At 40.4% G+C, this 16,143-nt stretch overlaps 1 protein-coding gene and 1 long non-coding RNA gene across 2 annotated transcripts; both read left to right on the forward strand.

Annotated features, from left to right (window-relative positions):
* The first annotated feature begins 2,045 nt into the window (after window positions 1-2,045).
* Window positions 2,046-3,344, forward strand: LOC122028243. The gene is made up of 2 exons (XR_006124684.1): window positions 2,046-2,322; window positions 2,998-3,344. It is a non-coding gene; the product is annotated as an uncharacterized LOC122028243 (long non-coding RNA).
* A 10,419-nt stretch (window positions 3,345-13,763) lies between these two features.
* On the forward strand, window positions 13,764-15,677 carry LOC122026845. The gene is made up of 3 exons (XM_042585551.1): window positions 13,764-14,572; window positions 14,649-14,847; window positions 14,907-15,677. The coding sequence occupies exons 1-3, from the start codon at window positions 13,764-13,766 to the stop codon at window positions 15,675-15,677; spliced, it is 1,779 nt and encodes a 592-aa protein (XP_042441485.1).
* The last annotated feature ends 466 nt before the right edge of the window (window positions 15,678-16,143 follow it).

Here is a 16,143-nt window from a genome sequence, read left to right on the forward strand (position 1 = left end):
CTTCTTAATTATTCATTGTATTTTTTAAACTCAGTCTGAATCCCCAGTGGCAATTGGGTATTGGATTGGGGATAATATTCGTCACTAACTACAAATGTTAGATTGCTAGTGTCATGGAGGTATGGTTGATTTGGGATCTGTAAGAGTCCCCTATGCTTCTCTTGTAGATGATTTTATAATAATTGTAATAGAACTAATTACACTAATACAGTAATTTATAATTACATTAATAAATGACGAGCATGCAATAAACGTTAATAACAGTAAGGGTTAAGAAATTGTGTATCTCCGGTCGAAGCGTCGGACGTGCCGACTGTCTTTAGAGAATTGATTGCCGCCCACGGTGCAGAGGCTTTCTGGCAAAATCCTCCCAAGATCCGACAACCGCTCGCGTCGCTCGTAGGTGCACTCCAAAACGAGCGCCGCACTCGGACTCAACATCAGATCGCTAACCAAGTCTCAGAACTCAGAAAGAAGAAGTAGAAAGCAAGGGAGAAGGAATGCTTTGCTTTCTGGAGTGAATTGAGAAGAAAGTGAGGAAGTGTATTTATACACTTGAAGCAGTGCAGAGGAGGGACGCACACTTTGCTTCTGTGCGGACCAAAACCGAAGTTCGAATCAGAACCGGAAACCAAACTGGTTTGGTTCAGACGGAACCAAATCAGCAAAAACAGACCGGGCCGCCCATGAGCGCAAGGCCCACGGGCTGGGAATTTGCACCCCCCCTACGCGCGTGACACCCGGTTTATGAATTTCCGGCTCGAACCCCCCAAATCCATTCGATTTGGGCTTGACCCACGCATGTGTGTAGGTCCTCTTATCATTGCTAAGCAAGGATGGAAGCCCTTCCAAACTTCTCCACTTAGCAATGTGGGACTAAAAACACTCCAAAAAAAATGCTTTGAATTTTTAAAACAAAATTCAACATATTTTCTATAGATAGTTGAGTTCTGTCAAATAATAGGATATTGATGGACCTCAGCCATGATATGGATCTATGTAAAATCGTCCTAATAACTGGTGATTAACTCTAAAAGTGATGAAGTGTGGTGTTTGTCAGATTTACGTTATTGATTTTAAATTGACTTTAAGGGTGCATTTTACGGATTATGTAAAATTAACTAAAGCAGAATTATTAGGCCACCAAAGCAAGTGATTTGGCCTGTAATTAAAACTGCTAGTTTTGTATTTTTCCCAAAATATGTTGTAGGTAAGTCATTTTGGGAAAAAAAAGTAATGGTAGTTTGAAAGTCGGGTGTGTCTATGTTTAAGTGAACATTTGTGTATTATAAGCTGTGTCAAAGGTTATTAAAGGTGCATATAGTTGTGGATATCATTCTAGCTAAAGATTACAACTCAGTGTTTCATAATACTTGGATTTCCAAATTTTCAATATTAGTCAAAGAATGTAACTCCCTAGGCTATACCATATTTTCTTTGCTAACAAACACGGAAGATTTGTATAAGTTGCTAGTCTTACAAATTAATTGATTAGGGAGAGAGGCAACATTTTGGAAACTAAATGAACACAAGAAGTATAAATATGACAAAAGGTTGAGAAACATGCTTCAGATGTTCAAGAAGGATTGAATCATTCATTTATTAGCACTAACAGCTATATGGAAAATTGATAGCTTGAATACCAAGGGAATTTTGCTTGACTCTGGTGGAGTTTTCCATAAGAGATCAAACTAGAAATGTTTAACTCATACCCTGAATTATTTGATAAGTCAATTTTTGAGTATGAATTTTTTTTTTTTAAGGGAGGAGGATTGTAAGGACTCACGAGCGAAATTAACAAATTTATTTATGAAACTATCTAAGGTCAAACAAGCGTTAATTAAAAGATTAATCTATGAAATATTCTATGAATTTTAGGAATTTTTTCAAATTTTAATTGAATTTATACGATATATTTTAAAGGGATATAATTATTAAATTTAAGGGAAACATACGACCCTCGGTTAGGTTGGGAGTTGATTAGCTTAATTAACTTAAGGTTAGGTTTAATAAACCTAACCTCTCGCCCGATTAAACCTAACCTCTCGCCCGATTAAACCTAACCTCTCGCCCGATTCCTCCTGGTTTTCCCGAAGCCGTCGGCATCTCCTCGCTATTCACCTCCGCACGGTGCTTCCCACCGTGCCCTAAGCGTCGGTCAGGCGCCACTACACGCGGACGAGCTTCTGGAAAGAGCGCGATCGGACGTGGAGCTTGCAATGGTCTCTCCGACGGCGCGAAAGTCTCGACGAGAGCTTCGAGCGGTGATACGAGGAAGAGAAAGGCAAGTACATTCTCATATGTTCGTAGGAGATATGCGAGGTAAGGGATTGTTAGCTAAGGTAGTCAAATGGCTAGTCTGTGATGCCAATAGATTTAACAGGTCGTAATTCGATGCTTTGGCGTTATTCTTGGTTTATTTCGTAAGGTTTTTTTTCCTGGGATTTTTGCTGTCGATTTGGTATTTGTGATCGAATTTGATGATGCCATGTTTCTTTTAGTTGTTCGAGTTCTCAGACAGATGATTTTTGATGATTGATGTGTTGAGTGTTCTATGCAATGCTTGTTTGTTTAAAAGTTTGATTGAGATGCCGATTGGTGGAATGGGTCGTGATTTGAGGTTTCCATGAAGTTATAGATTCAGTTTGAGGTTCTTGTGATGTTCTCGACTCAGATTTGAGATTTTCGGGATGATATTGCTTGGCTTGTGCCTTCCATGTTGTTCCTATTTTGGGTGGTGATTCTGTCTGGTTTTCTGCAGCGATTTGGGGTTCCATGAATGAGTTTAGATTTGTTAAGTTTGTCTAGATGGATTGTGTTTCTGGAACCAAGCTTTTGGTGGAATCGGTTAGGTGATGATGTTTTACTTCTGTATGGGCAGTTTAGAGTTTCGATAGGTGATGTTTTCATTTTCTTCCTGCTTCTGAATTCGTGGGCAGTGTATTGTTGGAGTTTTAATTCTTGATCGATGATGTTCTTGCTGTTCTGTTGCTTCAGAAATATTGAAAAGATTTAGAAGGTGGAGGTTCAATTTGATGACGTTCAGTTTCTCCGAAAGCTTTGGGACAGGTTGTAGGTGTTTTTGCGCTTTGATTGATACTGCCCTTGTTGTTCTCTGTTGTTTCTAACATGCTGGACGAATTCAGAGGTGTGGATTTCAACTCAAGTTTGTGCGGTATCATGTCTTGCATCACTGTATTTTTGGTGGATTTGTGAATTCGATGTTGCTTTGTGTTATGTCCTGCTTCACCGAATTGTTGAGGAATTTGTGTGGTTTCAACTCGATGTGTCTTGCTTCTTTGTGTAGCTGTGGATTTAGTGTAGGGTGATTAGAGGTTGGTTTATTTGTAACCTTGTTTTCCCATGAGCTAATTGCTGATAGATCTAGTAGTGTAATGCCCGCCCTTCCACTGCTTACGAAGGACGGGGTTACTTGAAACATACATACATGCATATATGGCAGCGGAAGTGAATGAATAAAAACTAATAATCATGTTATCATATTATCATAGAAGCATGTCCATTATCATAAAGTGTACTAACATGGAACATGGAAATAAAAGTTTAGAATGAGTATACACCATCAAAGCATCATGTAGCAAAATAGGATCACATGTAAAGTTTTAAAACATATAAGCATAAAGCAGATCTATTCCACCATGCCACTGCCACACACATCCTTGCCCTTCCTGCTGCTCCCCTTTTAGTTTAACCATTCTTTTCCTTTTTCTGCAGTACAAGGGAAATTAAGCTATAAGCACATAGGCTTAGTAAGATTCTTTCATACTCACAAAACATGAATCATGCATTTAAACATAAAGTAGTATTCCTTTAACCATCATCTAGATATAAAATTCGCATGCTAGCATAAAGTAGTGTCATACTCATTTAAGCAAATCATAACATAGCATATGAGAGCACATACATAAAATAATAGCATGATCATCTAGGCATCATATATATTCAAAAGTATCTTACTAAAGCATAAAGGAAACCATTTAGCATGAATAAGTATATGCAAGATGTCCTTTTAAAACATGTATCATGAAATGAGTATATGCAAAATGTCCTTTTGAAAACATATATCATATAAATACTTAAACATAATCTCAACATGAGGGCCCGGCTTTGTACCACATACATGAATTTGCGCGCATCCTAAATAGATCCGAGGTAGCAAATCTCGAACCTATTAGGAACTAGGCTCGTTTCCTTGACCATCGACCTAGGGGCACTTAGGAGCCCATCCCTTACTAGGCTCGTTTCCTTGACCATCGACCTAAGGGCAACTTAGGAGCCCATCCCCGGTACAAGTCATACAAAGTAAAATAGCATATCATGTTTCTTATCATATCATGGCATATCATGTTCTTGTCATATCATAGCATATCATGTTCTTGTCATATCATGAAGAGTGCTCTTAATCCCAACTTAAGGGAAGCATCTCTTAGGATTTTCATCGTACATAAGTCTTGCATAAACATGATAACATAAAGTGCACATAACATATAGCATATCGTAGAGAAAACATAACATGATGGCATAAGTGCACACAACATATAACATATCATAAAGAAAACATAACATGATGACATAAGTGCACATAACATATAACATATCATAAAGAAAACATAACATGATGACATAAGTGCACATAACATATAACATGGTGACATAAAATCCATAACACATCCTAAGGAGTCATTATCTTGCATGATTGGGGTTTTGAACTTCCTACAACTCTAACTCATAATTTGGCCGAAACATATAGGCATGAATCATAGATTTTCGAGCAACATAAAACATAAAATCAATAGCCTAAGTTCTCATAATACTTAACATAACATGTGGGACCTATTAAGAACCCTAGGTAGCTCCTTAACCTAAATCTCTTGTCTTGGCCGAAACATGTAGGCATGATTCTAGTTTTCTTCTAACAACTTAAAGCATGAAACTTTTACACCATGCATAGTATAGCAAATGAGACTCTTAATAGGCATAAATGAGGTTCTAACCCTAATGTTCAATCTTGGACGAAACCTTTAGAAGTATGATTCTAAATTTTTTTTAATGCAACATAAGGCATGGAAACTTAAACTAACACTATATAGAAGATCATACATCATGAGGAAACATAAACAAACATAATTTAGGTCTAAAGACTTTCTATATCCCTTTCATTTCTTTTGGCCGAAATCTAAAGGTAAGGTTTTAGGTTTTTCAAGCAATATAAGGCATGGAAACTTAACCTAACAATATATAGAAGATCATATATCATGAGGAAACATAAGCAACCATAATTTAGGTCTAAAACTTTCTCTAACCCTTTTCATTTCTTTTGGCCGAAACCTAAAGGTAAGGTTTTAGGTTTTTCAAGCAATATAAGGCATGGAAACTTAACCTAACAATATATATAAGATCATACATCATGAGGAAATATAAGCAACCATAATTTAGGTCTAAAACTTTCTCTAACCCTCTTCATTTCTTTTGGCCGAAACCTAAAGGTAAGGTTTTAAGTTTTTCAAGCAATATAAGGCATGGAAACTTAACCTAACAATATATAGAAGATCATACATCATGAGGAAACATAAGCAACCATAATTTAGGTCTAAAACTTTCTCTAACCCTTTTCATTTCTTTTGGCCGAAACCTAAAGGAGATGGTTTCTAAACTTTTTAAGCAACAAGTAGCATGAAACTTTTAACAACCATAGGTAACCTCTAATCCTTATCTTGGCCGAAACTTGCAAGGCAAGACCCTAGGTTTTTCAAGTAACCTTTAAGCATAAAGCATACGAAAGCTACTTGTACTGCAGGTGAGAGAATACTTACTTCCTTTTACTAAGGAACAATACCCTTGTTTGAGAAGTTTTCCTAGGAAGAAGAAGACCCCCCTTTAGCTTGGTTTCGGCAAATGAAGAAAATGACTTGGGAATTTCGGTGGGAGAAGGAAGGAGGAGGAAGAAAGGAGAAAAAAAATGAAGTTTTCCTTTCCTTTCTTTTATTTATGTAAAAATAAAGGAAGAAGGCAAAACCATCTTCTCATTGGGAAGGAAGAAGGAAACTCAAACTTTTCCTTCTAAGTGAAGGGACCTTCACTTTCACCACCCTTAACTACAATCTCCCTTCTCTTCTTAACAGCGCACCCCTGCTGGGGCTACTGGTTATCACTTGCACCCATTTACCAAGAGGTTCAAGGTTTAAACCTTGGTTATGCCACTTTTTGGTTCTATTTTCTTTTATTTTTGAAAAAAATCTACATAAAGCCTATTCTAATCATGGGAAAAATTCATATAAAATTGCTAGGGATCCTATGTGTGTTACAAGTAGATGGAAACATGAGTTCAATGTGGGTTTTTTTCCTTGTGAGGGCTTCAAATTTCCTTTCTTCTAGATAGATTTGGTGATAATATTGGGATCTGGTACAGTTGTAGAATTTCTGCTTGTACCTTTGATGTAGATGTTGGTGTTGGTTCTACATTGGGGTGGGTCTCGATGACTCCTAGTACTTCGAATTCGATGTGTGATTCGATGATGTTTTCAAGTTTTGTACAGTGGTTGGTTTTCTTGTTTTTTTCTTCTTGGCGAGCATTTGGATTATGGGTTGAATTCAATTGTAATGGTGATTTTTCCTTGGAGCATATTTCTACTGGTGAAGTTTGGAATTTGGGGTCTTTGTGTTCACGTCACGTGATGATTTTTGTTTTGATTTTTTCCTTAGAACGGATTTTTGATGTGACGAATGATTCTTTTGGATGATCTTAAATGTTGATGCATATTTGTTTCAATAGATACTCAGTCTTCTAAATAAGGTAATGTCCAATAGAGATGTTTCTCCTTTAACTCCCTAAGATGTGTATAATTATGGAGTGAATGGGATTGAAAAGAGCTAAGATCCTTGAGTAAAGATTTATGTGCATGTATTGTCCATCTATGGTTGCAAAATATGGTATGTGTGAATTATATTTATTGAATACATATTTGGAATGGATATGGAAAGATTTTTAAGAATGGGTATGTTTACTGAATGAATGGAAATGTGCTATTGATATAAGTATAGTTTGGATAGCTTATGAATCTTATGTAGCTAATTTGATGAGTATGAGCATATGTGGTGATAGTATGGGTTGGGTGACCCAGGATGAGCTCCGGGGAGGGTCCTTCCAAACTTGACTGATACTGTAATTTATTGTTAGCTTCGCTTATATGACTGCATGTTCTCTAGGAGGTACCTCTAGAATCAAGGGACTGTTGACTGACTCTTTTAGTGGTTACCGGATATGTGACATATTCACCCTTATTAGTTATGTAGGAACTGTTACATATTGTACGCTTCTTCGATTTACTGTATTTGAGATAAGTTATATGCCTTCTAGTTATTATTCTTGTTACCTTATGGATGTCATACTTCTCATATTAGATTGTATTTGCTGGGTTCGTAGACTCATGATGTCTACGTTACAGGTGAGGGCATCACCCAGGATATGACGAAAGGCATGCGGACGGAGTAGGCGAGGAAGCGAGATGGAGGCATGGCACTATCCGGACATTTAGGAGTGTAGAGTTTACTTGTTCCTTTGTGGGAGGTTCTTTATTTGTATAGGGAGATATTCGAGAATATATTGTTCTTGTTTGTTGAACTCTTGTTGAGATGTTGTTATTTACATTGGATAGGATAGATCATTTGATGGAAGGGCATTACGGTTATATACATAGCAGATGTCGAGAGGGTTGTCTAAAAAAAAAACTTGAATGAAAATCTCGGGATGTTTCAGAAGAGTTATAGTGGATTACCCATCAGTGCGATCAAAGATCACGGATCTTGGAGTAGGAGTCGATATAGGCTCCAAACCAAGTAACCACCTGATTCTTCTTTTATTTTTCACTGCTTTACTTTGATATATTTATTTCACTAAATGAAAAGGTTTTAAACTAGTGATATTCATCCCCACCCCTCTATCGCTTCATTTTTTATCTTTCATTACTTGGGTTAAGTGTGACGTAGTCAGCCTAGTGGGGACTGACACATAGACTATGGTCTGAACCAAGTGGATATAAGACAAGTGAAAGGATTGAGGCATGACTCACTGTAGTTGCTGAAAGGTTTAAAAGTGATTCTAGAATCAATCGATAATTTTTCGATCAATTGAGGATCATGATGTACTACTAAGTGTCACTCGTGATTGATCCTTAATTAATAATTAATTATGGACGATCAACATAAGTGGAAACCTATAAAGTCACATGCACTACGAGTTTATCTCTGAGACATAAACAAGTTTGAGAATTAAATTCTCAAATCAAAAGAGATTGAGTCAGGTTGGACCAGACGAAAGACAAATATTATAAGAGTTTGATGCACCAAAAGCGTGATTGGGCCACGTCTTTTGAAGACAAGTTGGATTCTCTTTGATTTGATTATAAACCAAATTGATTTTATTTTATTTAAAAGAGATTTGATTATTTAACCAAGCAGTTTGATTATTGAACCATGTGATTTAATTTTAAACCAAACTTAAAACTAGTAGAATGGATTGTGGGTTAGTAAATACGGATTTGAATTTGATCCAACACAATATGAGATTTATATAAAATAGGGATGAAATAAGGAAATAAATTTAATTTAGAATTAAATTTAATTTTAAATTAATTTTTCCTTTTATTTTGTTTTATTCTTTCCCTTTTCATTTAAATTAATTTTTCTTCTCTCCGCTCTCAATCGCGTGAACAGCGCCGACAGCCACTGAAATGCCGACTGCTGCTTGCCAAAGCCTAACTTTCATGAGGCCAAAGAAGCAACCGCCTCAGGGCCCAACCTAATGAAGAGCTCTGTTTTTTAATTATACTAAAAAAAAAATGAGAGACATGGACCTTAAATGATCGTTAAACCTGCACGTGATTTCTTCTACGACATTCTTTCTACCAAGGCATAGATCTACAGAACAAGAGGTAATCATAATCTTCTTCTTCGACCATCTTCTTCATCTTGCAACACGTGACACTAATTGTAACTTAATTGTTCAACAAGGATCATTTGTGTGACCTAATCGCATCGATTCTCGCAGTGGTTATCTTACTTGATGTGGGCTAGCGGTTGGCCTTTGCTCGTGTGACCTAATTGCGTAGCACAGGGCTGTCGCACGCTACCTCAGTCGCTTGTGCGAACTGCGACCTAATTGTATGGTGGTCACTACTTATCGCCTTGCTACTGCCTGCGGCCACCGCATTGGTCTCAGTGTTACAGGATTCACTAAATGAGGTATCAATGTTATCGATTGAGAAAGAAAGTTCGATAATTGAATTATGCAGATTTAATAAATATTTTTATCTCTAAAATAGCTTGACTTAGTTTAAATATTTATTAACTTTTTATTGATGTAATGTATTTATTTTTAGTTTATTTATATATTTAGTATATATGTTATTTGTAAATTGAACTTTATTATTAGTTACCATAGCAAAAGAGTCACTTTTTAGTATGCGCTTCAGGCCCCGTCGAACACAAGTACGACTCTGCTGCTTGCGTCACCGACAACTCCAAGGAAACCGCTGTCGATGCCAACCAAAAGGGGATTCGCCGCCACCTCCTATTCTCTACCATCCAGCCTTTGCTTTGGCCAGAGGAGGCGCCGTCGTCCAGTTTCCTCTCCTCCGGCGAGTAGCTGGTCTCCGGAGCTTGTTGTTGCCACCTGGTTTGCTACCTCCGCCGATAAAGGATCTCTGTCGCTGGTCCAACAAGGACTGCTATTCTTCCTCCTTGCACCGGTGATTATGGCAAGTCATTGCTGTTCCGGCAGCAAGATTGCAACCCCATCGGTCCATGCTCCTGCCCTTCCCTGTCGCCGAAAAATCAGCAAAGGTTGTTGTTCTCTCCTGACAGCAAATGGTTTCTCCGAACTAGCCTTTGCTCCAAAGCACTACTCCGCCAAGGTTGAAGAACCGTCGGCTGTGGAGTTGCTCTGGGCAAAGGAAGGGATGCTGCCCAATCAATCTGTTGAAAATAGTTTGTTGGCAGACAACGGTTGTTGCCGCCCATCAATTTGTATTGTCAAGTTGCTTCGACCACGGGACATGAATTGTGTCATGATCCCTCTCTTGGATTGTTCATCTTTGCACACACGGCTAGTAATTTTCGCGAATATGGAACTCAAACTTTATGAAGTCGTCTTGACAAAAGCTCAGCATGGATACGAATAGAGGCGAGACTCGAGAGCGTCACTTTGGTTGATTCAATTCCACACCTCATCGATCGGTCGCTTGCTCATTGATTCCGAAGGAGGCTTGTGACGTTCTCTACAAGGTTCGTTAATGAACTTTCAAGGTACTCTTAGTGTAAATTTATTTTCCGTAAAATTTAAATTTTATAATCATGGCTGACTGTGTTGCATCCTTGCATGTGTATGGTATGTATTGCCCCCGCGGGCTGGATCAACCGGTTAAGGCGTGGCATCCTTGCACAATGAGTTGTAGGGTCGAAAGTCCACGGACGTGCACTGGATGAATAATCTGGGCCGGCTGTGTTAAATTCCGGAGACATCACGCTTTACCCGGGCCAGCATTCACCGCTGATTTACCTCCTCCTAGGATCCCTGTGGGGACAGGCCTAGGGGGCCGCTAGGCGGCGGGACTCGCCTTTTTGCACAATGTGTATGGTATGTATAATGTAATAATTATAAATTATTATATTTTTTATTTCTGATGCCCATGTTTATCAAATGTATTTTAGGACACATCATATCGAGCATTCCCCAATAGTGGTATCAGAGTCTGACTATACTTTAACATTATCGTAAAATTATTTTAAGAGTCATAGTTGGTTATAGATTGATTTTTAAATATTTTTATTTTATTAATAATTTTTATTTTGGAAAGATTCCTAATTTTTTAGGAAATTTTAATTTCAAAGTTTCTGAATTTTTAAGAATTTCTATTTTTGAATGTTTCCTAATTTGTAAGGAAATTATAATTTTAGACAATTCTGAAATAATTTAGAAATTTAATTTTATAAATAATTTATAAATTAATTTTTGGAATTTTTATTACGAATTTCTAATTTTGAAAATTTTCCTAATTTATTAGAAAATTTTAATTTTGGAAAGTTCTGAAATAATTTGAAAATATTTAGTAATAATTTATAAAATTTTAATTTGGAAAGATTCTGAATTAACTAAAAAATTCTATTTTTGAAAAGTTTCTTAATTTGTTTAAAAAAAATCTAATTTTAGAAAGTTTCTAAAATAATTTAGAAAATTTTCAAATATAAAAGATTTTAAATTAATTAAAAAATTCTAATCAAGATAGCATAAATTATGTCATAGTTGTCATAATATTATTTGTAAATAAAATATGATTAAGAATTTGATTTTCATAATATAATTAAATTAGGAAATGAATTTTCAAATTTTAATTATATATTTTATCTAGGAAAAAAATTTCAATCAAGAAGATATAATCGATAAGGAAATGATTCCCTAATTTAAATTAACAAACAAATTTGGAAATTTATGATTAGAATTTTTTTCCAATCATAAGGGATGCACGCTGGGTCTGATTATAAGGGCGGTTGTACGGAAAGAAAGGCTTAGGATGACGACGCTATTGCTCTACACACACTCAGACGAGTCACACAAATTTGATCCCGTCCGGAAGCTGAGTCGGATGAGGGCGGACCTTGCTGTGCTAAATGTTGACAGAAAGTCGTTGAGATGCTGAATCAGCGAGGTACCCTGTGGACAGGTGCATGATACGGTGTATGAATATGGGGTCTGCAGGATGATCTGACAAGGAGTCAAAGCCACAGAAGGGTCAAAAGTCACGCCATCCTGGAGGTCAGAAGTCTAGCCCTCGTGGCTAGTCAAAAGTTATACCAGCCTGGAGGTCAAAGGTCTAGCCTCCGTGTCAATGCCATCGTGGAGGTCAAGAATCAGAATTACAAGGAGGTCACGGTCAAAGCTTCAGTTGAGGGACTGGTCAAAGGACCATATTTACGAGGTAGGCCGGATCTGACCTGGAAGGGAATCGAAAGTAGACCCGACCCACAGGATTAAAGTCGATTGAGTATCGGATCCATGGTCAGATATAATCAGGGATTGAGTGCGACCAGGAACCAGCTTAAGGATTGGATGGGTGTACCGAATGCCAATGAAAAGATGCAGGTCAGGAATCAGACCCAGCGTGCAGGTCGGAACATATATACCTTGGACAGCAATAAGCAGATGCGGGTCGGGAATCAGACCCAGCATGCAGGTCGGGACGTACATGCCTTGGATAGTAATAAGCAGATGCGGGTCGGGAATCAGACCCAGCGTACAGGTCGGGACGTACATGCCTTGGATAGTAATTAGCAGATACGGGTTGGGAATCAGACCCAGCGTTCAGGTCGGGACGTACATGCCTTGGATAGTAATTAGCAGATGTGGGTCGGGAATCAGACCCAGCGTGCAGGTCGGGACGTACATGCCTTGGATAGTAATTAGCATATGCGGGTCAGGAATCAGACCCAGCCTGCAGGTCGGGACGTACATGCCTTGGAAAAGTAATCAGCAGATGCAGGTCAGGAATCAGACCCAGTGTGTAGGTCGGAACGTACATGCCTTGGAACAACAATCAGCAGAGGTAGGCCAGGAATTAGACCCAGCGTGCAGATCGGAACATATATACCTTGGACAGCAATAAGCAGATGCAGGTCGGGAATCATACCCTGCATGCAGGTCGGGACGTACATTCCTTGGATAGTAATAAGCAGATGCGGGTCGGGAATCAGACCCAGCGTGCAGGTCGAGACGTACATGCCTTGGATAGTAATAAGCAGATGCGGATCGGGAATCAGATCCAGTGTGCAGGTCGAGACGTGCATGCCTTGGAACAGCAATCAGCAGAGGCGGGTCGGGAATCAGACCCAGCGTGCAGGTCGGGATGTACATGCTTCGGGTGACGAAGACGAAGGGGGGTCATGATACTAGACACTACATGACAAATAGGCCTGTAAGGAATCGTAACCACCTGTTAGAAAACAATCATCACATGTCAGGGAATATTCTAACGGTGGGAGGCTCATACTCCTCTTGGTTCCTCCGCCAGCCTATAAGAGAAAGCCACGTGTCGACCACCGCCAGACAAAGCCTGACATCCGACATTACCTGACATTCGCCAGGTTCCAGAAGCCTCAGTTGCATTATAAAAAGGGGTGTTTTGTCCTTTACGCAGGTACGCTCACTCGTCATTTCTTACCAATTTTTACTTTTCATGCTTTCTCTGTGATTTCTGGGGAAAAAGTACCTGACTTGAGCATCGGAGGGCCTGACCTGGGGACTTTTTCCCTGGTTTCTGGTCTCTAATGACCGTGTGACTCGTCTGAGTGTGTGCAGAGCAATAGCGCCATCATCCTGAGCCTTTCTTTCTGTACAACTGCCCTTGTGCACCTGTCCACGGGGTATCTCACTGATTCAGCATCTCAACGACTTTCCGTCAACATTTAGCACAGCAAGGCCCGCCCTCATCCGACTCAGCTTCCGGACGGGATCAAATTTGTGTGACTCGTCTGAGTGTGTGCAGAGTAATAGCGCCGTCATCCTGAGCCTTTCTTTTCATACAACCGCCCTTGTGCACCTGTCCATGGGGTACCTCGCTGATTCAGCATCTCAACGAATTTTCGTCAACATTTAGCATAGCAAGGCCCGCCCTCATCCGACTCAGCTTCCGGATGGGATCAAATTTGGCGCCGTCTGTGGGAAACACAACAACCTGATCCGGAATGTGACGATGGAGGAGTCTGGTCGAATTCACGTTACTATGACCGCTGGGGAGTATGAACTCTTTAAGGAGGCCAAAAGATTGGCAGCCTCGGAGAGACAGGCAACTGTCTCGCGACCACGAAAAGCCCCTGCTGAGGTTTCCAAGGAACCCCTCCCTATTTCAGATCGGGGTTCCAAAAGAAAGCAGCCTGAGGTATTTCATCAACATCCTTATCGCGAGCCGGGTATAGGATATTATCAGCCAGAGCCCCAAGCACAAAGCCTCAAGAAGGAGCAGACTCAAGCATCTGTGGCTGAGAGTTCACAGCCACGGGATTCGAAGAAAGGAAAGGCCCTTGTTATACCTGAGGCATTCCCCGAAGATCCAGACGAGAAAGTACCTTTTTCAGTTAGGATTCTAAATGAAAGACTGCCTAAGGGTTATAGAGCTCCATCGATCGGAGAATATGATGGGAGTAAGGATCCGGAAGATCATTTGCGAAAATTCAAAAACGCAGCCCTGCTGCACCAATATAGCGATGCTGTTAAATGCAGAGCTTTCCTGAATACTTTATCTGGTTCAGCATTAAAGTGGTTCGATGGGTTGCCTCAAGGGTCCATCACCTGTTTTCTAGACTTCAAAACGGCTTTTCTGCGCCGATTTTCCAGCAATAAGAAATATCAGAAGACAGATCATTGCCTTTTTACTCTAAAGCAGGGGTTGATTGAGCCCTTGAGAAGTTATATCAACCGCTTTAATCAAGTGGCTCAAGATGTCCCTACTGCCACTTCGGAGATTCTGATGAGCGCTTTCTCTCATGGATTGGGAGAGGGAGAGTTCTTCAGAGATCTCATCAAAAATCCCACCCGGAATTTTGATGAGATGGTGGAAAAAGTTGCTTCCTACATCAAGGTGGAAGAAGCACAAGCAGCTCGAAGGAAGGCCGAAAGACCACTTCCTTCCAATAACAAGCAAGAGAGAAGAGTGCCTCAACCACCCCCTCAACCTCTACCGCGAGTCCGGGAAGCCAGACCTGCCTTTCATCCCGGGCCAGAAATTCGACCTGCTCCTCGAGTTGCTGCTGTACACATCCCCCGACCAGGGCCAGGGAGTAATCGGTACTGCACCTATCATAGATCCCGCACACATGATACTAACAGATGTTTTCAGTTTGCTCGAGACTCTAAACGAGCCGCAGAGATGGGTTTGCCCCCGCCTGAGCTAGCGCCTCAGTTGATCAAGATGATGGAAGAACAAAGGATGGCAGGGCAGGCCGGATCATCTCGTCCTGACCTAGCGAGACCTAGCACTCATCAGCCTGGCAGGGGAAAAGAGCCGGAAGGATCACGAGAGGTCGAAAACAGAGCTAACGCAACTGTTAGAGAGATCGGCATGATCTCTGGAGGGCCAACCGACGGAGATTCAGGGAGAGCACATAAGTCTCATGTTCGGCGATTGGAGGTTCATGCTGTCGGATGCAGTCAGGAGCAAGCTGCTGGCCCTGTTCTTAGCTTCGGGCCTGCAGACCTGGAGGGTCTGGAGTTGCCTCATGATGCGCTCATCATCAAAGCCATTATTGCCAATAGTCGAGTGGCTCGGGTTTTTGTCGATACCGGGAGCTCGGTTAACATTCTATTCAGGACTGCATTTGAAGAAATGCAGATTGATGCTGCTGAACTTCAGCCAGTGGCTACATCTCTATATGGGTTTACCGGCAATGAAGTGAAGCCTATGGGCCAGATTAAGCTGGCAATATCTTTGGGCACCGAGCCACTGGTGCGCACAAGGAGGAGCACATTTATAGTAGTAGACTCCTCTTCTTCTTACAATGTTATTCTAGGGAGGCCTGCCCTGCACGAATTTATGGCTGCCGTCTCAACCTTTCACCAAAAAATCAAGTTTCCTATGGGCGAGCAGGTCGGGGAAGTTAGAGGAGAATAGAAGGTTTCTCGGCGGTGCTATATCGACATGGTCCGAGTTGAAGCTCGGAAATATCAGAGGATTCAGGACGGAGGCGTTCATGTCGTTCAAGAGGAGCCTCTTCCTATAGCTGAGGAACCCATCCCTTGGGAAGAAGTACAACTACACGCTGATCAGCCTGAAAGTCTGACCCGGGTGGCGAGCGACCTTCCTCCTCCCCTCAAAGAAGAATTGATTCAGTGTTTAATCCACAATCGGGATGTCTTTGCCTAGTCTACTGAGGAGTTGGCCGGGGTCAAGCCAGAGGTGGCTGAGCACAAGTTGCATCTACTACCTGACTCCCGGCCCGTGAAGCAAAAGAAAAGAAATTTCTCAGCTGACCAGAATAAAATAATAAGAGCCGAGGTAGATCAACTCAAAAAAGCAGGACATGTCCGGGATGTTCATTTTCCATCCTGGCTCTCCAATGTAGTCTTGGTAAAGAATG

Source organism: Zingiber officinale, chromosome 10A, assembly GCF_018446385.1.
Source record: "Zingiber officinale cultivar Zhangliang chromosome 10A, Zo_v1.1, whole genome shotgun sequence".
Taxonomy (NCBI): Eukaryota; Viridiplantae; Streptophyta; class Magnoliopsida; order Zingiberales; family Zingiberaceae; genus Zingiber; species Zingiber officinale.